Raw genomic sequence first — 24,911 nt, forward strand, 5'->3', positions numbered from 1 at the left:
TCATCTGTGGAGGAATAAGCACTAAAGAGAGGGGTGAGGGTTTGTTCATGACATGCCCCTAATTAGGGATGCCACATCACAATAACTCTACCTTCAAAACTTCAGTAGTTCCTTCCAATATATAGGGCATGCATTCTATGGAGATGCGTTCCAAATTGCCAGCCACAGTATTCACTGGGAGCACAAAATTCTAAATATCAAAGGTTAAAAACTGAAACAGGACACGTAAGTCAAGCTCAAAACCCCCATGTGGCCACAGTCTTGAAGACAATGGGCCCGATTCCGATCGCGCTCGGAAGGGCTCCAAACTGGATTTGGTTTTACCTGCACCGATCAGGATCCCTTAATTCTGACTGACTTGTTCCCAATTCTGAATGGCCACGTACGATGTCTGGAAACCCTTATCGCTGACTGAATCATTTCCGGAAGGCAGACGGAGAGATAGAATCCTCCAGATCCAAAACATACAGTTCTATGGAGTGGAGTTTCCAAGCAAGCAAGTACGATGAACGATTCAGACAGCCTTTACGATTCATTTTGCCCAGATCAAAAAGGCGGCCTGAATTGGTGTTTGGGGGGCCCGTAGCAGGCCCCCTTCACCCGGGGCCCTCCACATTGTGCCCATGGGGGTACTCATGGGTCCTCCTGGTCAGACCGTGCACACTGTGGCAGGCACCAAGGAGTGCCCATCATAGGGTGCACGAGGATCCCCAACCACCCCTTTCATCGATGGGAGCCTGTGTACGTGTTAGGTACACAGGATCCCATTGAAGTCAATGGGAGTCTGACCGAATTGTATCAGGATGCATTGAAATATATCGTACTTGATCGGTAGGACTACCCGGAAACGAGTTGTATGGAAAGCATTCCGACACAAGTCGTTCTGTTTGCTTTCCAAACGAGAACAGAATCAGGTCCAATACGTTTTATGAGGCAGTTCCAGCTCCATCACAGTCCCAGTCCAACAAGTAACTCCCACTGCTAAGTAAAACAGTCATTTCATGACACTTCTTTGTTTCCCTATGGTAAAAATGACTAGATGTACAATTGTTTAATTCTCAATTACATGAATCAGCCATGACTCGACTTGGGAAACATCATGGTTGATTAGTTATATATTATAAGCTTTTGCTTTTACAAATATATATAATGTTTTAGTGCAATTGTTAAAAAAATGTTGTCCTCTATTTGAATCAAGGGTATACCAAGTTTTTTTATGCAGATTGAAAGTGGCCCCAAACTGCCCTTTAAGGGGATTGCTGCTCTATGCATCAAACAATCAAAAAGTGGAACCCAGATTCCTTATATCTACCCAGAAATTATAGGATCTTACTTGCCAGGCTAATGTAAGATAGATATGCTTCCTATCGAGACACAAGCTAAACAGCCCAAATGGATAAAGCATCAACCATTTAAAAGGTTCTATCTTTTAGTGTATGGCACAGAAGCCCCTCATAGCAAACTGGTAATACTTACTGCTGTAGATTTTAATCTTTAGTAGATCTGTCATCAAACACACCAGAGCCAGCTTTCAAACTAAATCAAATTCTTATGGAATATAAGGCACTGATCTACTTTGATGAACTGCCGATCAGCTTTTTAATAGGAGTGCAACAAATGGGCATTTCCCATCAGATAGACAGGCATGTGTAACTTTAATGGATGTTAAGGTTTATTAATCATTTTACTTTTAGTATAGAATTAGAAAATCGGTTATTTTGAATTATTTAAACGTTTTGTTTTAGATTGGAAGGTGACTATGGCTCCATTGCACTCAGAATAAATGTCCCACCATAACCATTTAGGGATTTCATAGCATTTCCAAGTTAGACCTCTCAACTGTATGGAATCATGCAAGCTCAAAGTTGAGCTTTTTAGGTTTGCAAACATTTGAAAATTAATTTGAAAATCACCTATTCCTTACCTTGAAACATTACACGTGATTGAACAATTTACTTAGGGGCATATGTAGGAAGGCGTTTGCGATTTGCAAATGCCGGAATTCGCAGAATTCCGGCGTTTGCGAATCGCAAACGGCGTTTTGGTATGTAGGTGCCACATAGCAAAATAAGGAATCGCAAAAATTGCGATTCCTTATTTTGATCAAGCATTTAAGGAATAGCAATTTTACTATTCCTTAAATGCTATGTAGGGGTGTCTTTTAAAGTGCAATTTTGGCTTAAGGAATCGCAAAATACCATCTACTCCAAGAAGATGGTATTTTGCAATTTCCTGTAAAAATGCATTTTTTTTAAATGTAATTTTTTTTTAAATTCAAAGTGCCATGTGGCGCACAGGCATGCCCTTAGGGCATGTATGTGCGCCACATGTACTTACAGGCACATTCCAGGGGTGCAACAGGTGTCCTTTGGACACCCTGGCACACTTGGAATTGTGATTCTCAAATTGCGATTTTCTCATAGAAAATCGCAATTTGAGAATGTATCCCCATTCATTCATATGGGCCTCTTGGCCCATAAGAATGAATGGGACACTCATTCCTTAATTGCGATTCGCAATTTGCTAATCGCGATTAAGGAATTTTAGGGGTTCTCCAAAAAATTGCGATTTATTACCCACATTCCATTTTGCAATTCTCAAATAGCGATTCCTTAAAAATCGTTATTTGAGAATCGCAAAATGTAAATTACCTACATATGCCCCTTAGTTTTCAATAGATATTTCATGCTAATTTCATGCTAATTGTCAGGATAGAACCTCCTTGAGTATTGGTTGGCATTGTTAACTCTTATAATAGTCTATGAGTGCCACTTTTATTTCAGTGATGAATACTGTGCTATTTACTGGGCCTGTTCAGGAATTATGGAGGTTGCCAGAGATCATATTCACAAGGGTGGTGATATGGCTGATCCCAAGAACTGTCACTCAATATCCCTCCTTAAACCAATGCGCAAGATAATTGAAAATGTATACTTTCCTGTGTAGGAATCTGTTGCAGTACTAACTACAAATTGAGCTCAGAAGAGTGTCAACGTCTGTGAGCACTATTTATCAGTTTTTATTATAAGATTTGCCAATATCAAAGTAGGTGCACTCAGGTAAAGCACTCTAGTTTTTCAGGGTTGCAAGTGTTCATTTGGTGAAGTAAATCGCCATAGGATTTGTTTGATCAGTCAAATACAGCTCTAAGCCCTGACTTCGATTATTTAATAGGACTGATCCATAATGCTCAGGTCCCATTTGGATGAGATGGGTCACTTAGAAATATAAACCAGATATCGTAGGGAGATTGGCATAGGAGGGAAGGTGCCCATGTTCTGTTTAGTATTTATTAAGGTGTGCAGACAGAATATCGAGTTGGAAATGTATTTAAGGTAAGAAATATTGTTAAAAAAATGTAGAAGTCAATATCATTTGCAAAAATATAGTTGTTTGTTTTTTGTTTTGTTAGTGTTATGTATTTTAGTATATATTTTAAATTTATGTGATGTATTATTTCTGTATAAGAATTGTTTATGTTTTTAATATATGTGTTACATTTTTGTAGTTATCAATTTTAGTTTAATAAAATGTTGCATTTTTTAGTTCCATAGCAGGTTTTGGGCTTATAGGGAAATTGGGTGGGAAGTAATTTAGTTATAATAAATTATTGATTATTTTTCTTTATTAATATTTATATAATTGATATTTTATAGTGTTAATTGTGGGAAGTAATTTATTACTAATTATTAATTCATTGGTTCTTAATTAACATTACTTACTTGACTGTTATTTAATTATGGTAATTGTGTAATATTATTAGGTGCGGGTTGTGGGGTTTATAGGGGTAAAGGGTGGGAAGAAATTTTATTTTTCATTAATTAATGAGTTGTTAATTAGTATTAATTAATTAAAAATCAAATATGGAAATTGTGTAATTAAGTTTAGGAGTGGGTTGTGGGGATTTTAGGGGTAATGGGTGGGAAGTAATTGATTTTTGGTTAATTAATAATTATTTGTTAATTGATATTAATTAATGTATTGAAAATGTATTATGGAAACTATGTAATTAATTTTAGGTGCAGGTTATGAGGTTGATAGGAGTAAAAGGTGGAAAGTAATTTGTGTTTAATTAATTAATATTTAGTTGTTCCTAAATATTAATTAATTAATTGTAAATTCATTATAGAAATTGTGTAATTCATTTTAGGTGAGTGTTGTGGGGTTAATAGGGGCAAAGGGTGGGAAGTCATTTATTTTTAATTAATAAATAATTATTTCCTAATTAACAATTAATTAATTGAAAATTAAATATAGAAATTGTGTTATTAATTTTAGGTGTTGATTGTTGGGTTTATAGGGATAAAGGGCGGGAAGTAATTTAGTTCAATTAATAAATAATTAGTTGATCATTAATATTAATTAATTGATATGTCATTAGGGTAATTGTTGATTTTTTTTGTGTTTTACGTTTATAGGGATAAAGGGTGGAGAGTGAATGCATTTTAATTACTTTATAATTAGTTGTTAAATACTATTCGTTTATTAATTGAAGATAAGTTTTAATTGTATAATTATTTTTTACAGTTCAATTTTAGCTGTGGTTTGTGGGGTTTATAGAGTTAAAGTGTGGTAAGTTTATTAATATTTACGAGTTTTAATTTGTTTTTTAATTAATAATATTTTTTCATTTGGTGATTAATTATGTTAATTATGTAAGTACATTTTTAATTTTTTTTATTTAGATGTGGGTTGTGAATTGTGTGGTGTTATAGGGTAGGAAATAAAAAAAGTAAATGTATGTGATAATTAATTAAGCACAGTTCTGTTTGCCTGCTACCACTGCTGCAGGCCTGTATTTGAGTCAGCCACCGTTTCCGAATCACAAGTGTGATCATGACAGTTGCCAGCGTCGCCCCACTGCCAGGAGCAACAAAGAAAGGGAAAAATAAAATGAAAATAACGGAATGCTATTATCATTTTATTTTTTCCTCCTGCTGCGGCAGTGCATGAGGGGCGGGAGGAGCTACAGGGGAGGAGTGGTAGACACTCCTGTGCGCAATGACTGATTGGTCGGTCCTCTCGGGCCACCCAACAGAGTCATACGCACTTCCCTGTTCTCTATGCGGGCTGCTTTGCAGCCTGCATGGAGAACATGCCCACCCGTACAGCCCTTGGCTGAGCACCGAGTCACAGCGCTCAGACCAAATCACAACCCTCTATTGGTCCATTGTGATTGTCTTAGGTGGGGGAGCCTGGCTTCCTGTTCCGACCTGGAGTCGGACCCAGACAGCAGGAGAGAAGAAGCAGGACCAAGCGGCGGCAAGGTATGTTTAATTTTTTTACTTTTTTAAGAGCATCCCTCGAGCCCCCCCATGCCCTGATATTTGCAGCTGGGCATTGGTCCAACTTGGCCCTCCATCAATGCCACTGTTTTTAGACACAAAGGTATTAACAAAATGTAGTCTAAATTAAGGGTGGGCGTAGTTCGCGAAGTAGCGCTACGCGAAGCAACGCGAAGTGCACTTCGCACTACGCGAACTTCACGTAGCACTACGCGAGATGCGTAGTAGCATGTTCGCACTGTGCAAGATGCATTTTCAACGATTGCACAGTGCGAACAAGCATCTGGCACTGTGCAATCATTGAAAACGGCATCTTGCACAGTGCGAGCTGTAGTTTTCTGCCGCTCGAGTAGATTTTTACTCGAGCGGCAGCTTTCTCAACGCGAACTTGTAGTTTCTCATCGAGAGCAGTCGCGAGCATGCACGACCACTCGCAATGAGAAACCTGACCTCCCCGCGTTGAGAGTCTCACCGGGATGTCATTTTGCTTGCTCGCGGTCGCGAACATGACGTTGAGGAACGCGAACAAGCAATAAATGACCGCTGCACTACGCTACGCTGCGCTACGCGTGTTCGCACTGTGCTACGTGCAGCTCGCGTAGTGCGAAGTTGCGCAAACTTCGCGAACTATGCGAGCGTAGTGTAGTGCTTCGCCCAGGGTTAGTCTAAATCACATCAAACCAATGTGAGTAACATAATTCATAAAAGACACAACAGAAACATTCATCTTCAAAACAATTCATTAAAAACACACTGCCCAATGAAAAAAACACCCTTTCTGAAGCCGATGTATCTCATTTGCACACTGAATAGTATGAGAATGGATACGCAATTTGAAATGCCACCTCTGTACTAATATGTTGATTCGCAAACATGTGCGAGAGGTGCTAAATGACCTGAGTACTGAATATGGTCAGATAATTTGTCTGGTCGTAATTTATGATGCCCTGTGATTGGCAGCAAATGCAGGTTGGATGACTGCAAGGGACAGCAGACCTCTGTACCTGCATTTCCAAAGGAGAAACGTTTTTAAAGCTATCTGTCTCTAGTAAAAGGTAGGTTGGTGCTTTAAAAAATGCTTCCATTTTGGGAACACATTTGGAGGGGCAGGTGGTGTCTCCCCCAAGCCCTTTGACATTATTCACAAAATAAACTGTCCCACGGGGACAGCTTACCCTTTGGGTATCAGTTACAACCCAATTTCGGTGGTCTCAACTGATCAAAGGTTTGTGACTGAAATTGAAGTGACAAACCTTTGCAATTCGTATATAGGAGGGAGACGTGCCTTTTATGCAAAGTTCACATTTTGGTTTGAAAAGAATCTCAAAAGTCGTTTTGTGAGTTGGAAAGTCTTTTTCACATTGGAAATAGCTTGTGTACATTGTAAAAAGACATGTTGCAGCTGCATAAGTTGTGATTTTGGGAATCACAGAATATGCAACCATAAAAGGGCTTTGTATCTCAAATCTTTTACTATAATTGGCATATCAGCAAACATTAGCATAACAATTAATTCAAATAGTACTGTGCTTTTGTAATGGAAGCTGTTTTAAGCAAGTGTTGTAGAAATATCTTTTTTTACTGTAGTGCAGTTAAATGCAATAATAATATATGTATTAACATACTTGGGGCCACATGTGTCAAGCATTTTACAGGTCGCAAACGGACCAATTGCAACAATCAGGGTGTTTGCGCCCGGTAAAATGCATTTTGCTATGCATGAATTCAAATTTGGAATTCAGTAACATGTCACCAAACCGCAATTTGGAATTGAGAATATATACAGATTCGGTATTAGGAAGTGGCGTGTTTAGGGCGTCCCTTGCTAAAACCGAATGGCAGCTATATGTTAGAATGTTTTGCCACCAAAATGCGGTCGCAAAACATGTGAATTTTAAACCCTACTTCAAGTAGGTGGTAACCCATTTACAAATGGGAAGCTGAATGTTTGTAAAATTGTTATAAAGAGCATGCAGTGGTCCCAAGGGCCACCGCCGGCTCTTGAAAAATGAAAAGAAAACTTTTAATTTCTCTTTTTTAAACGTGTTCCGTTTTCCTGTAAGGAATATGGGCTGCATTTTTTTTTTAAACTATGGCTTTATTCAAACGCAATCACAGACATGGTGGTCTGCTGACCCCAGCAGGCCACCATCCCTGTGATTTTAGCGATTCCTAATGGGTTGCAAATTGCGACCTGCCTCATTAATATTAATGAGGCAGGTCATTTGCGACACATTAGGAAACACTAAACGAAACACATGGGCCCACATGCATCATTGTAGGAATTTGCGATTCCTAAATTGCGAAAATTAAGGAATCGCAATTTAGGAATTGTAAATTCCTATGCATCAAGAAATCGCAAAACTTTTTGCGATTTCTTAATTTTCCTTATTTGCGATTCCTTAATTGCGATTCGCAATTAAGGAATCGCTTTACATTGATTCCTATGGGCCTAGAGGCCCATAGGAATCAATGAGAAGGCATTCTCATTTTGCAAATTCGCAAATAAGGAATCGCAAAATGAGAATGCAATTTCAAGGTGCCGGGGGGGTACAAAGGATCCCCCCTGCACCCCTGAAATGTCACGTAAGTAGATTTTACTCACACACATGTCCCAAGGGCATGTGTGTGTGTAAAATATAAGTTTCAAAAATGCACTTTTGTGCATTATTGAAACTTTTCGCAAATTACCATGAAGGTTTACTTCATGGTAATTTTTCCCTTCATAAATGCGAATTCGCAATTTAAAAAAAATCATGCATAGCATTTAAGAAATCGCAAAGTTTGCGATTTCTTAAATGCTATCGCAATTCCAGAAATCGCAAAAAATTGCGATTTCTTAAATTGCGAAAAATGAAAAAAAATGATGCATCCCAAAAAAGGTTTTTGCAATGCAAAAACGCTTGATGCATGTGGCCCATGGAGTTTCATGCATTCAAATAGCAATTACCTAATTGTGATTCACAGAAAATCGCAATTAGGTAATTACTACTTGAAATAATGATACATGTGGCCCTTGGTGCTCTATTCCTATAAACCTTTTTTTCATTCCTGCAACTTAAGTAATAAACCAAACTGAAATAAATTGAGATCGTAGTAATACAGGACTAGGGGCCTTAGTTAGTTAGTGTTAGGGGATACATGATGTCTGCCAAAACGTAACTGATGTACTGTTCATCATATCTCCAATACAGTGGGTAGGACACTTGCCACTTTTTTGCCAGGTGTCCCTCTCTGTCAAACCCTAAGTCAACCCTTGTTGCCCATAATAAATAGTCCACTGTGTAAAAGTTATCCATAAATGTATAGAGATATTTCAAGGGAATCGTTTCCCTTGATAAAATCTTTATCCGAGTTCAAAGAAAGTATAATTGTTTTATCTTGCATATTTTTTGCTACCAACAACAAACATACCTAATGACTGCTGCATAATGTAAATTCATGTCATACTTAGGGATCAGCAAATAAATCTTCTGCCTTAAATATCAAGCTATCTGGTATTTGCTCTGCACAGAACTAAATGGCAAAGCTCAGCAACTGAGCTCACATCTGGCTTTCTAAGTGATGCTGGAAATGGTATGCTCATATATTCCTTCTCATGGGGCAGCAAGCATAATGTAAATGTGAATGTGTTTGTATTTATATAGCGCACTTCTACCCAGAGGTCTCGTAGCGCTGTATTCATACCGCTGTGGAACCCATCCTGGCTTTCCTGTAAAATGTCCACTCCTGGGCACCCACAAGGTGAACGTTGTGATTAACAAGGACCCCCTGGGTAATGCTCTATTAGACTCCTAGGGCAGGGTAAACAACCTGTGTGCGGAAATGCCTAGGCAGTCAAAGAATTTCAAATAAAATAAACAAGTGGGAAACCAAATCAAGGACAATTAAAAAGCTGTAGGGGTGATATAAACTCACTACGTTTTAATAAAAACACAAATACAGTTCATTAATCAACACATACAATGTACAGTAAAAATTAAAACTAAACAACAGAATGCTAAAAAAATCCACAATCAAAAGGTTACATTAAAAACAATGACCATGTCAGTTTATAACAAGAACACCAATCATAGGGGTGTCCATCGAATCAATAATACAGTACTCGACGCGCGTTTCGGCGACTGAACGCCTTCTTCAGGAGCCACAAAACAATTTAACATAGACCAGGGATTTGCTCGGTCAATGCTCAAATGTTGGAATGTATTTGGACCAATTTACATCTGCAGAGTGATGTCTCTGAAAATGGATGTGTCTTGTATGGTTCCGACACGGGCGATATTCACAAGGTATGCCAACAATGATAAAAATCCGTAGGATTATGAACGTGGAATTACAGACGTGCGGTTTGATTAGCACCGGTGAAAATTGGTCATGCTTGACAGATTCAAGTCTCAGAAGTCGCACCTGGTGGTAGCTGGAAATGCCCAGTCACTAGGTATGATGTGAAGTAATTGGTGCGGCTATGCAGATATCCGTTTTTCGGACGCACGAATGATGCGGCTTGTCTGGATGTCGAGTGATTATCACTCGACATCCAGACAAGCCGCATCATTCGTGCGTCCGAGTGCGCAGATACCGGGTACATCAAGCCTAACGTCAGGTCCGACCGACCCTGACATTTTAAATTACATCTGAAGTGAGGATTCGGTCTAACAGCACCAAAACGGATATCTGCATAGCCGCACCAATTACTTCACATCATACCTAGTGACTGGGCATTTCCAGCTACCACCAGGTGCGACTTCTGAGACTTGAATCTGTCAAGCATGACCAATTTTCACCGGTGCTAATCAAACCGCACGTCTGTAATTCCACGTTCATAATCCTACGGATTTTTATCATTGTTGGCATACCTTGTGAATATCGCCCGTGTCGGAACCATACAAGACACATCCATTTTCAGAGACATCACTCTGCAGATGTAAATTGGTCCAAATACATTCCAACATTTGAGCATTGACCGAGCAAATCCCTGGTCTATGTTAAATTGTTTTGTGGCTCCTGAAGAAGGCGTTCAGTCGCCGAAACGCGCGTCGAGTACTGTATTATTGATTCGATGGACACCCCTATGATTGGTGTTCTTGTTATAAACTGACATGGTCATTGTTTTTAATGTAACCTTTTGATTGTGGATTTTTTTAGCATTCTGTTGTTTAGTTTTAATTTTTACTGTACATTGTATGTGTTGATTAATGAACTGTATTTGTGTTTTTATTAAAACGTAGTGAGTTTATATCACCCCTACAGCTTTTTAATTGTCCTTGATTTGGTTTCCCACTTGTTTATTTTATTTGAAATTCTTTGACTGCCTAGGCATTTCCGCACACACCCACAAGGTGAAGCCAGGCATCCAAGCGCTGCTGGGGTCGTTGTGGAGATTAAGCAAGCTATTGCCCAGAGTCACAGAGTGGGACCCATGATTAGACTAGGCACCGAGGAGAGAATGATCAGGTCCGGGGAAATTGAGTCCAAGAGCCGCTGAGGCGGGAATTGAACCCTGGTCCCGGGCCAGACCTCTGCATCAGGGTCTGCCGCTCTAACCATTGAGCCACGCTTCTCCACAATTCCCAATTCTAATCACAGGGCTTCGGTACTGATTGCCGAGGGATTGCCAAAAGCGGTAATAATTGCTATGTCCACAGAGTGTTTCAGATTTTACGTGCTTCTTTGACACTAGCCCTGCCTTACCTTAACTAAAAAGTAGAATCATTTTTGAAGTGCATGCCTTTAGCATCTGGATCAATGAATGGCTTTCTTAAGGTTGTTCAAAAAGACAAAGACCATTCATTGTCAACAAGCCCTTATTAAAAACCATTTGTTCAAGCTTTGTCAAAATTTTAATTTATCAGCGAAAATGTTATCATGATATCTGCATCAGGCAGTAAACAATCATCCTTTAGGTGCCAAACAAATTACTTTTCTTCAAACCATCACCTGCATCCTGAGTTTTGCTGATAATTAGCTAATTGGTCATACAAAGCAGGTTTAGCATATCAGTCTGCCTCTGCAATCCACCCAAGTACTGTCCAGGATCACCAAATCACAACATATAATAATCAATGTATCAATCTCTCATTCACAATCCGGGGATTTCACCTAGCCCTTCTGAGGTACATTTGTAGGTTTCGTAGAAAGAATGAAAAAAGCTAGGGAGCAAAAATGCAACCTACTTTCAACCCATTATGGGAAGCTATTCCCTTGGTCCATTCCACTTCCGACTTCTACTCAAACCTGAGTCCAGTCTTCGCAGTGTAGGGCAGAGACCAATGGTCGCAGGTCTTTCTGGGTCTCCAGTTTATTTAATGTCTTCTACAGCAGACTTCTGTTTACTGTGTTAAAACCTGATTTAATATCAACTCAACAAACTATCAGGCCACAAGCACGACTTTCCTATCGCTTTACATAATCCTAAATCAGGAGCGGTCTGTGCGGGCAAGAGCGGTGGGGCAGTGGGGTCAGGCTGAGGGGGGATTTGAAACACAACCATAAGGGAAAAATAAATAATTAATGTTCACTCATCGTCGTCTGTAGAAATCCCCCCCACCCGACCCTCACTGCCCCACCGCTCTTACTTGCATGGGCCGCTGCGGTCCAAAGCAAAGATTTGATGGATAGATCTCACCTGGCCTGCCATAGAGGTTGCCTGATCTAGTGAGGATAATTGTTTTTCAAATAGCCCATCCTCCGAAGATTGTCGTATCACCATAGCAAATCTTTTAGATGACACATTTAGTATCGGGATCATAGAAATTTCCTTTATGGATCACCAGCCTTAATAAGAGCTCTTCCAACCATTAGGAATTTGATTTTAATTAAATACCCACATTAAAATCGACAAGGAAATTTAGCCCACAGGTGGCTCAATTTGTACACCATATTTTAAATCCCCGCGGGACCACGTGCTTGACTGAGCACAGGATCTTTAATCATTTATTCCAGTTTAAAATATACTAGTGGCATCACTCATACTCTCATTCGGACCCAAATCCTGCTGGTCAAGGACAACCTCCTTTCTGTGTTTAGTGCATAACTTCTATAAAAACTCTGCCCATGTATATTAGTTATGCTTGCGCTTATTGAAAACTCTTAACTAGATGGCCACCAGCAATTTGCCACGGCCATTTTTCAAACACCGTTCCTTTGTTCTTTCAAATTGCCCCTTGCGGGATTTTAATTCCCATTTCCTGAGCTTTCTGCAACTGTTTGCACTCCATCAGCAAGGAGTTTACCAATACAGGCCATTTACAGCTTTACTTTTTGACACATATCATATAATCTTCCTCACTTGCAGTTTCTTACTTTTGCATTTACCATGAATCATTTATTAAGTGACTTTATTCACAACACACCACAAGGCCTGCAGTTGTCTCCGTAATTTCATGTAGAACGCTGTCAAAGTACATTGATGCATTTGGCTAATTTACCTTTTAACCCCCACATGTTTTTTTTCTAGAATTTCTTCAACTATGCCCCAATTGCACGCATACTCATCTCAGTATGTATTCCCTATGTTTCCACCAACATACCTGACATTAGATTTCTAGTACCTGCTCAGTTTCACTGGGCTTGGGTATTACTAGGTTATTAATAACAATTGATCTTTATTAAAGAGGAGTTTATTATCAGGGATATTTATGGGAAATTTCATATTTCATATTTAAATTAAGTATGTTTGTTATTTGAATTGATGTTTATTATAAAGTATAAAGTCATTGATTGAATAGCATATCCGTGTTTACCTTTGTATTCTGCATTAACTACTTGCTGCCTTTCAGTGATGTTGTGAAGAAAGCTATTTGACTGTTACTTTTATTGGTGCTCTACTATAGTTTATAGGAATAATGTTTTGTTCAGAAGCTACATCAAACCCTTGTGCATTAAGTCGACTCTCTACTCACCTATTCCATAATCTGAGCAGAATGTTTGAGGTTATTTCTAGCTAGATTTCAACAGAACTCCTGAAAAGTCTCCTACTTTGTAGCCAGCACCAAACGGCAATCAAATTCATGATTGGCTACTCCTCAAACTGTAGACTATGTTTAGTAAGTGTTAAACTCCAATATCGGTATGTGGCATTGTTGCTCAAAATTGTAGTGTATTTTTTGTATAACTATGTTATATTCTTTTGTATTACTTGGACCTTGCTGTGTTATCTTTGCCAGTATTCACCCAGCCCCCTCATACTGTAAACATGTAAATTCCCCATGGTACCACATGCATGCTGGACATGGATTCAACCCTTCTATATTCGTGTGCTCAGAAATGACACCGACACTATCATAGCGTAGACAGGAATGTCGTATATTTATCTATTTGCAGCATCTTGGCTCCATATCACTCCTCTGGAATAAACCTATTTTTCCACCATTTTAGGCTTTTCTGCTACTAAAGGTAATTGTATGGGGTAGCAGCTTATACCAGTGTATGTGTAGTTCCACTCGGGTGGCCGCTCAACGCTACTTGTTTTTAATCAAACTGACCTATACCGTGCAATGCATTTAAGGCCACATGCACACACTTGGTCTTCTCACCTTATGCCAGGAGGAATATTTGTTGTTACTTTCTCAAAGTGCATGGGAATTTGAGAAGGAACCTCCTCTTTTTATCGGCCCTTGCCTGGGAACAGTAACTTGGGTTCAGGGCCATTAAAAACCATTAGAGTCCTAGACAGCGGGCAATATTAATATATATAGTATCCATTTTTATCTCATGCCTTGTTGTAAAAAGACACATCATGGTTTTAAATCGTTATGGTGTATGATTAGGAAATGACAACAATTGTGGTTTCAATCCGACATCTACTGCATAGGGCAACTTGCTTATTATCTATACTTTGCATTTCCTGGGAAGCTTACAACTTGCAGTTGAGGGAAAATTCAACAACATAAAGCCAACTTTTGTATTCTTACTCTACCTTTGAAAGAAAAACCACACAAACTGTAAATATATTTTTAAGGCAACAGCACTATTGCAAAAAAAATTTAGAATTCACAGACCTCACTAATGAACGTCTGGGCTCCCCTTGGACTCAGGAGGAGGATGGCTCTCCTCAATGTGTCACGGTACCGGTTCAGCTCCTCCGTTTTCATGGTCGTAAACAGGTTGGCAAACACTCGGCTGATGTTCCTGTCCACCTTCTGTAAGGACACGTCCAGTCCCAGCCTAGAAGCTTGGTCCAAGAAGCTCTGCAGTCCCCGTATGTCTGCAAAACAGAAATGGAGAACGTCTGAAACAGTTGCATTTTCAACAGTTTAAAACATTACCTCCTAAACTTGTGCTTTCACTACTCCACCCTCTGTCTCGCCCTCTAATAATGCTTACTACGGTCAATCAATCAATCAAACAATTTATAGAGCGCGCTACATTCCCGCGAGGGTCCCAAGGCGCTGGGGGGAGGGGGGCTGCAGCTAATATGGTGTGCTCACTGTCAGCTTTAGGGCTGTGTGGCCGGTGCAGCCGCACCCGGCGCTGACCTGGGGGGGCTGCTGTGTTTGAAATCAATCTATGGGTTTAAAAGCAAGTTGTGTGTATGCAGAAGTGTTCAGGCAACACTAAAAATGTCAAGATTACCCTCTGATTAGTGTTCCTGCTGGAGAGAGATTGGAGTTTTGTCTAGTGGCAGTTTTGACTCATCATAAAGTAGCTCAGAGGGTTAATGTACCTGCTGCAAATAATGTGTACCATTCAGATCCTAGAGTGTGAGTGAACTACGAATACCGCTATAAAAAATGAACTGCATGTCAGAGAGGGACTATGGAGGTATTAAGGGCCCTGTTGGAGGGTGATAGGGAGAGAATTTATGGAGAAGGAGTTCATTGATGGAGCACCAAAAAAGAATATCGCACCGGGCACCACCAGCTCTAAAGCTCACCGCGGGTGTGCTGATATATGAGGGTTAACACAACTTAATTTGGAGGGAGAATCCGAACAAAGGCTGATACTATGTACAATGATGCAAGCTCTCCAACATTTAAGTTGTTTTCCTACTTGCCAGCACCCTGAAGTAACAGAAAGAACACACACAGCGCTATACAAACTTCCCTAATAAATAAATAATTTAAAGCACAGATATAATCTTTGTTTCATAACTGAAATTTGCAAAGTTTTCCAATTTCAGGTTTATCGAAAAATGTAACAAATACCACAATATGCAATTTCAAATAATTTTGGCACATGGTAGAACTGGTTCTCGCAGAAAATGCCTCGCCGACAGATATTTCTACTCAAACCTGCTATCTTATCTACCAATATCTCGTGTGTCATTTTTACTTGAAATATGGCCTATGGTAAAAACAGAGATCCTAACAAACCAAACATTTCACACCAAAAGCATAAGCTCATGTTCTTTCAAAAAATATCACTGAAATTTCACATAATGTCACTGAAAAATACACAATTGCACGCAGCCCTGCTTTATATCTGTTGTCGGTGTTCAAATAACAGCCTGCACTGACACAAACAAACACATGGGCCAAGAATGACAGTCATGAGTTCATACTAATGTCTGTAACTATGCCCACTCTTTGAAGTATACAGGAAAACAACTGTCCACTGAGATGCTGTGACAGATGGAGGGGAGGTCACTACTAATAACTTGAACTGTGGTGGTAATTCTATCAACAACACTGAAGTCACAATAGATAAATCAGTTATTTTATAGGTTAAGCACTTGGTAGGTCGATAACATGATTAAGCCTGCTGCAAAAGGTTACATAGAAAAGCATCAGAGGGCACTGATCCTTGGGGAATCCGGGAAAGCTTAGAAAAAATACACAGATGATTGAAAAGGAATATAAATACAGGATAATGTGACTCGAGTGAAATAACAGAACATATTTCACTTTTAAGGTTGGGCGGCCAGAAACCATCAGACCAAGAGGGTTAAATGGTTTGTGCGTCTGCTATATCAAAAAGTGAAATATACCCTCATATCTCACAAGCCCAGTCAACGTGTCATACTCATTGGCTGAAATAAATGTATGGCATGTACATTCATTTCACCTAACTCACTGGGTGTGCACTGATGGTACAATGGAGGCCTCTGGGTTTCAGTTCCAGGTCCTGGCTCTAATGAGCATGTATAAGTTACATTTTATCTTTTTGCTTAGGATCAAAGAACATGGCCCTGCCTATTCCTGCACTTTGAAAGCAACGTGTACTTTAAAATCACGCCTGCTCTGATCTACCCTTGCACCATCCCCCACCACCAAATAATATCAGTTCCTGAATTATATGTGCACGAGAGTAAATTAAATTAATATATGTTCCTTTAAAATTTACATTTTAAGACAAAAAACATTTTCCCTTTGATAAAAATATATTTACTAAAGCATCCCACTTAGTCCACTTCCCCCTTTTACTTCCTTCCTTACTTAGGGCACACCCAGCCAATCCGTACCCTGTTTAAATAAGAAATGCATGCATCACTAGGCATGGCCAAAGGTAAAATGGGCAGAAAATTGGGATGATGAGTATTGGGTGGGCTATTTTAGTCCAACGGAAAAAGCTCCACTAGAGCGTGAACTCACCAAAAGCTGTGAATATGACCACATTTACAACCCTAATATTGAATATTGTAGAAATTACATCTCAAATTGTTTAAACGACCATACCAACATTCCAGGAAGTGACGTCACAGGACACTTGGCCCCTAGTGAATACAAGACCTTTATGCTGCAGAGGTTATATCAATCCTCAAACAAAGGAAAAGTAGCAATAATATGGAACTACCAAGAAGCACATCATTACATTATTGTAAATGACAGTTTAATAAAAAGAAAAGGTTAGTAAAATAATTATTCTTATTTCTTGCAGAAATCATGTTCAAAATGTCTTACATGAGAGTCGTGTAAACATGTTATACCCCAAACCATGCAACCAATCACGAAAAAAATGTTGGCTACCTTGAGTTATTAATTCAACTTCAATAGAATCAATTTCATCATTAGGAGACCATTAATTATATTACCATACCTATTATACAACAAGAAATTAAAAGCATGTTATGAAAAAGACTAATTTAACTTCAGAAGCATGGCTAATTTACTTGACATGATATAATTTTTGTTCTCAGCATGTGGGAGTTCATTTTTCACCAAAGATGACGTTACTAACAGTACAGAAATATGTCAGAAAATCACAGCAAAGAACATTCAATTGCCTTCATAGCTGTTTAAAAAAAAAACTGAAGTAACTATTCTTGAAAAATAACTATGCGACATATCTATACAGCTGCTTAAACGTTTAAACTAATTTCCTGCCCAGTGGGCCTATGCTGTTTGTTACGAAAGGGCACAGCTCGCAAATATGACATCAACCTGGTTTACCAATGTACAATATCAGGATCCCCTGCTAATGATAAAGACTTCAAGGGCAGGGAAAATATTCTATGTGAAAAACACCCTTAGGAAGTCTAAATTTCAATCCACAATTAATGTATATACTCAAAAAGGCCAAGAAACACAGATTATAAACAAAAAGGGAAAAACATTTTCTTTATTTAAAATGGAATTAAATACAGAGTATCAATACAATAAATATTTAGATACAAAAGTGCCCTATGTGTAATCCTAAACAATAAATACATGTATTAATACAAAATAAAATCGTCAATTTTTTACCAAATTCAAAAAAGATTATTTCCCATATATACAAAGCAGGTCATATTTTTTCTATCAAAAACTTAGTGGCTTGGATCATGGTAGATTTTGATGGGGTCGATGCGAGTTTCGGCGACCCATGCGCCTTCATCAGGAAAGCCACTGATGAAACCAGATAATACCTTCGGGAAAAGGCTATTGACAGTTTGTGTATGATGGCATCAAATGGTTACATGAACTGTACTCAAGGAGGCAATCTCCAAGGTGAGTAAAAATGGATAAAAACAACATATTGAAACCACTTATGATATGTTACCTTTTTCCATGGTTGTAAATACAATTGAATGGGTTGAATGAAATGATAACATTCAAGGACCAATTTCAAACTGAGGAGTAAAACAGGAGTGCCCAAGTCGGTGAGATCACCATGCTAGATTCTCAAACTTTATGATCAGAATTACCACAAATAATACAGATGTGTGATTCAGCCAAAGAGTGACAAACTGATACTGTGGAAACAGGACTTACTCCGGGCATGCTTTCCTAATGGCGTGTGGCAGCAATCTCTGTTGCTTGGTCTTTATGTTTAGGTATATACAACAGTACTTATGGATTGAAATGTAAACTGCCTAAGAGTGTTTTTCACATAGAATCAACGTGGTTTACTCAAGGACAGCAACACAAAAATTGTCTATTCTCTGGAGAGTTCCATTGACAGTCAGAATATCAAGGTTCTCTATTGTGGGCAGGATAGCAGAGGAGTTGTCACAAGATCAGAGTTAAGGTCTTCATCTGGCCTTCACCAGTCAACAAAAGAAAAGGCAGCTATCAGGTAAAAATTGTCTTTTGAGGGAAATTTACTTTCACCAAAAATTGAAACGTGTATGGGAAAATACCCCTAACAGTAAACCTAGAAAGAATCTCCTCTTTCATATTCATATTGCCTCCATCTTTCTCTTTGTTTCCTTAATATCTTCCTGACTTGCCCAGTCTTTCTTCCTGACATACCTAACCGCTCAAATCTCCAAACAATGGCCATAGAAGCCCAGTTTAGATGTGCAGGACATCTAACCTGGGCTTCTATTGGAATTCTATAACGCATATTAGCAAGCCCATTATCGCCATTTTAGCGGCAGTTTCCTGCCGCTAAAACAGCGAAAATTTTAACAAGGTTCTTGCTAATATGCCCCTCAGCCCCTTAAATAATGCAGGCACCTCCGTTTGTGCTAGCCCAGGCACTCGTTGAGCTAATAAACACCTTTCAAACAGTTGATGGGATTTGCAAAAGGGAAGGTTTGGCTGGAAATGTTAATGATGGACTCAACAATTCTATCCCGTGGTATAGCCTTAGGACCTGAACATGCGGGGACTAGACACTGTCCCCTGAACAGTAATTACGCCTTTGACCCCACATCCAGGCACACTGACTAAGCAATCTTATCAAACACTGCCTATGGCACTAAGACTGATGCATGAAACAATTACATTGTCTAATCACACTGTCTACCTTCATCCTGGTAGTCCCTCCAGTCTTAGATCCCAGGCTAACGTTTGCGCTTAATTTTTAATTTTTTATTTTAAGTTGTATTTTAATTGTATTCTTCATTACCTGATATGTCTTTCCATGAATTGAGCACTATTTGCATCTAAATACTCCCCAGTTTAAGTCTCCTGGGAGCACGCACTACACACTTGGGCTCCTTTGTCCCTTTTCTATTCCCTTGCTGCTTACGTAGACCGGGCATGGAACTGTATTGACAGCTTGCCATGGTAACGGGCACACGTGCACCTCTCCGCTCCATGTGACACCCCCCATCATTACCCGCAGACAATCTAGAACATGCCTGTCTGTTTTCTATGCATATTTCTTCAACAGATGCTACTCGCTGCAGGGTATCGATGCGGTACACCTGAACCTACTGCATGGGGTATTTAAACTCGGCCACAACGGAGCCTCATTACCTACGGAGAGCCGCTGCAGCTGAATAGGTTCTGAATGGGTCGTGACCGATAAATTCTGTGAGTAAAACCCAAGATCAACCAGCGCAGCTACTGGGTAAAACTTTCTCCCCACAGGTTTTACAAGGCCTACGGGCCACTGCTTTTTTCTTACAGGGTCAAGACCTCTGCCGGATTACTCTATAAGGATTCGCTACAAAACGCTAGCATAAGGATATACTATACAGTGTCTGCTTCTTCATTGTGCGTGTGTGTGTGTTTAAACGATATAGCTCACCACACGTGTCAGCACATATGTCGGTAAAATCACTTATCCGTACCACCAATACGGCTACACATTTGATTGCATATTATCTACCTTATATGCACATTATTACAGGCAATTGTGCTATCTTGCTTTTGTTTATACTGCTACCATGCTAATACTCTACCCTGTATGTTATGTCTGTCTTCTATGTTGTTTGTACAGTTATGCTAGGAGAGGGAATCCCACTCCCACACGTATGGCACCTAAGCGCGTGCAACACATGTTAAACCCGACACACACTATTAGTGTAGTGTTCACCTTCACAGTATATTGGTCCTGGGGAAAGCCAGTTTAAGAAAAGGCCTGGCTGAAACATGTACACCTACCACCGGATGCAGGAGTTCATAATCACCACTCCACCTACATCCATTGCCTTGATTTTAATGCTACCAGTGGCCCGGATATTAAAGACAGCCCTCGTGGGCACTGGGACCACTGGATAGCTTTTAACCTGTTCACATATCACTCCACTACCACTGCACACTCAGTAACATACCAGCTCCGCTGTAACACAGGCATTGAAGCACACCTGGGACACACTCAGTGTCACTGGGTGGGCCGATGACGAAGCATGCCACCAACTAGGTTGGTGGGTGAGGGCTTCATGAAGCAACATATTCTATTCCTGTTTACATACAGCTCTGAGTCCTATACTAAACATTGTTAGACCAGTCCTCTCTTGATTACATATAAATACTTTGGGGATACGGATTGGCTACCCAGTCCTCTCTCCTTGATAATCGATTAATGTTACTTTCACACCTTCTATGGCAAATACTTAAAAGAAAAAATTGTTAATAATGCCTCTACAAACAAAACACTCTTCTTGACAGTGTAGCCTAACAATGGTACTACGTTCACCTCCCTTAACATGGGGGTCCTGGTGGTACAGCTACAACAAGTTTCCATTTTCTTAGCAATTAAATATCGGTATCAACACAAAAAATGATTTGTGGATGAATTGGTATTCATACACAAGTTCTTAACAAGTACACAAAGATTCAAAACCACCAGAGGTAATGGAAGCCCATAGTGAAACATCACAACATTATTGCTGGAGGTACTTTACACCGTATAATATGCAATGAAAAGCCAGTTCTTAATGAATGAGATGTAATTCGTGCTCCAGTGTTTCCTCACACTCTTAAACAGTTTCACCATTCTTTCTGGTCTCTCCTCCTCAAAGAACCCTTGGCACATTTGTAGATCACAACTCAACCATTACTACTGCAGTGTTGATATGATGCATAATAATGTTAAGTACAGAATACTAAGTTTAATCAACACATGATGACAATTCAGTTTCTATTGTTAGAATTGCAATTAGAATTAATAATTAATGGAGGAGAGGATGTGGTGTAATGGCTAGGGCGGTCGATCTCAACTTTTAGGAAGCAAGTTCGAGTCTCGGCAATGAAGTTTACCATCCTCTGATTCTGGGATAATTACTTAATTTCCCCGTGCCTAACAAAAATTAATGTGTCCTTGTGTAACGTAAGTGGCGCTCATGTAAAGCACTCTGCTACCTTTGGGTGAAGTTCACGGTATATAAAACACCTGGCAAAAAAAGAAATTATTTGCAAAAGCAAAATGAACAGTCAAATTCCATAGTTCTGTAATACTGTTGAGTGATAATTATTGTTGTTTGCTGTAAATTAACTTTAGTCCTAACACACCATCACAGCTAGAGCATTACTAGGATTGTAATCATATTACTGTATCAGTCAGTCAGTCAAACAACTTTATTCGGCCAATCGACCATAAAAGCACAACAAATTTGAATAACAGGGTCAGAAAGGTATCTTATCGCAGTAAAACTGTAATACAGCAAACACGAAATCTCTACACTCCTCCAAAAGGAGCTACTAGGAATGTATTAATATTACTGTATGAATTGTAATGACAATTGCAGCTTAGCCATACTTTCATCACACATCCTCCCTAAATAGATATTCCATCTGCAGTGGCATTATCAGCGCCCGCTGACATTTACAGGCGGGATGACCTTCGGTACCATCCGAACCTCTTGATACCAGTTCTGCCTTTTCATAAACAGCTGGATGTTCATTACGCCAGATGATTCTGTTGTTGTCTTGCTAATAATTGGCCGCCTTGATGACCACTGCGGAACCCCGAAGACGCCCAGATGCACAGAGTCAGCACGCCGTGACATGGAGGAAGGCGCCGGCCAATTAATGCTATTGACGCCACTGAGACAACATGTCACAGGGAAGCTGAAAAAAAGCCTGGAGGGAGAGAGACAATTTCATAGAGCCGCGGAGGATTATCGAGCCCATCGCCTTTAGAAATAATTTCTGCGTGAAAAGGCAGATAGGCTTTGGAGACCAGCGAATACCAGAATAGACGATCACTGAGGAGCCGCATATTAATACTAGGAGATAAGATTCAGGACGGGAGCGATGGGAAGTGTTGTGATTATCTAAATCTATTCAGAGCCCTGACATGCTGTTCAGCAAAATCTGTGCTGCTTAGTCAGAAGATTCATGCATTGAAGCAACATAAAGGCGAACACATGAGGAGAAGGTTTAACAAATGCCACCCTTCTTTCAGCACTCTACATTTTATAAATAATCCTTTGATATTTAAATCATACAAATCAATTTCGGAGCATGGAAGGCACTCTGCGAGCTGTGTGAAGCAAATAAGGAGGGGACGCATGTTAGCTGTGGAGAGCCTGTGAAAACGCCGAGCGTCCTTATCCAGGACGCGTAATTTCGAGAGCTGACGCGCAGCAGCAAAATGTCTGCTGAGTGCAGTCACAGCATGTTCTCCTGGAAGTGCTAACAGAGAAGCACAGCCGCCAAGAAACAGAGGGGCATATGTACAAGCCCCTATCGCCACCACAATGTCACTTTTACAGATGTTGTGGTGGCGACAGGGGCTGCGCCTTATGTACAAGGCAGCGTTAAGCCACTTAACGTAGCTTAATGCTGCCTTGTACATAAGGCACCCTTTCACGTTATTTTTAGCTTGAAAGAGGCGTGCAGTGGGAGTTGCGGTGGGCGTTCCACCGCAACACCCATTGTATTTGACACTGCTCCCTATTTATAAGGGTGGTGTACATAGGAGGCAGTGTCAAAATTAAGACCAGGAAAATCCTGGTCTTAAGTTGATGAAACGAGGAGAAATGCATTATTTCTCCTCGTTTTTGCTTTTTCCATGTGTGCTGCCTTGTGCAGCACCCATGGAACAATCTAAATGCAATGGTTTGTTTGCGTACAGGAAGGTGTCCCTTCCTGTTCATAAATAAGCCTTTAAAAAAATGCCATTTTGTCACTTTCACGTGTGCTGCATGAAGCTGCACACATGAAAGTTACAAAATGGGTATTTTAGGATTGTTTATGTGCAGGAAGGGACACCTTTCTAGACATAACCAATCCTCCCCTGCACACAGACACCCTTGCACTCTGGTGCAAGGGTCCCTGCGTTGGCACTAAGTTGTTAAACTTAGTGCCATCACAGGGGGAAACGCAAGGCTGCACCACACTCTTGTACATATGGTGCAGCCTTGCGTTTCAGAAGTGGCAGAGCATGTCAGTAACCAAGGAGGCTAATGACACGCTCCGCCACTTCCTTGAACATATCCCCCAGAGTCTATAATAATCAAGCTGCACTAAAGCACTTGGAGCACCTAGTGTGACCACCTCTCCCCTGGTTATTACAGCCATGATGTTGAGTCCTTGATTATTGTGTAATGCCCACCGTGTTCTGTGTGTTGCAGTCTTGTTTTGCTTTGATTGAACTTCTTAGACTAACATACTTAAAATCAATGTTTTTTAGGTGAAAAATTCACTAATGCAGAATCATCATTCTTTAACTCACTTCGTCACCTCAGTTCAGACTCAACTATATGCAAATCAGTCTTGACCCTGTGCCTCATGGGAACAGTCCTGCCCGAACTGCCAAGCCAGGTCTTCCCTGAACCAGAAACAATTATTGTGGGACCAGTTTCTGGGTAACACCCTTCATCAGCCAGGCTAGATTGAATCCAGTGGCAAAGTCATCAAGGGACCCACGTCTGGGCATACCCTGCCAACTTAGGGCAAACAAAGCAAACACAAGGAGATGATGGACAGAGTGCTGAAACTTTTCAGACACTCACCCACAGTCATAGATCTAGGTTGAATCCATCATCATTCTTTAGCTCACTTCTCCACCTTAGTTTAGACCCAACTATATGCAAATCAGTCTTGACCCTGTGCCTCATGGGAAAAGTCCAGCCCGAACTGCCAAACGAGGTCTTCCCTGAATCGGAAACAAGCATCCTGGGACCGGTTTCTGGATAACACCCTTCATCAGCCAGGCGAGCTTGAATCCAGTGGTAAAGTGAGAAAGGAACCCACGTCTGGTCATACATCTTTTATCTAATAAAAAGAAAACATTTCACTGATGGTGTCAAACATGTACCCCAAAGGAGGTAATTTTAAGATTAATGCTGCATCATATGACCTGGATGATGGTTTTCTATTCTTAATGCACTGACTTTCTTAATTTTACACTATCTATTGAAATCTGAAGACATAAGACTACTTTTTAGCAGACATGGCATGGTGTGTGCAATAACGATATCTATCACCCTTTATGCACCTTGTCCTGTTCACAATCATAAAAAGAGACTTTACACTGATTACTAAGAATGACCAGGCCTATCTAGTTTGACCTGTTGAGGTAAATATAGATGTAAAAAAATATTTTTAGGTATGGAATCCAGCCCTGTTCATCCATTAGTCAGTTATT

At 40.0% G+C, this 24,911-nt stretch overlaps 1 protein-coding gene across 1 annotated transcript in view; it reads right to left on the reverse strand.

The window, feature by feature from the left end:
• GRID1 (glutamate ionotropic receptor delta type subunit 1) overlaps positions 1 to 24,911 on the reverse strand; it is a 2,290,275-nt gene that overhangs the window by 1,252,289 nt on the left and 1,013,075 nt on the right. Inside the window, exon 4 of the mRNA XM_078641098.1 lies at positions 14,285 to 14,490. Coding sequence (XP_078497224.1) covers positions 14,285 to 14,490 — 206 coding nt within the window. The remainder of the gene's footprint in view (positions 1 to 14,284; positions 14,491 to 24,911) is intronic.

Source organism: Lissotriton helveticus, chromosome 5_1 (assembly GCF_964261635.1).
Source record: "Lissotriton helveticus chromosome 5_1, aLisHel1.1, whole genome shotgun sequence".
In the NCBI taxonomy this organism is placed as follows: domain Eukaryota; kingdom Metazoa; phylum Chordata; class Amphibia; order Caudata; family Salamandridae; genus Lissotriton; species Lissotriton helveticus.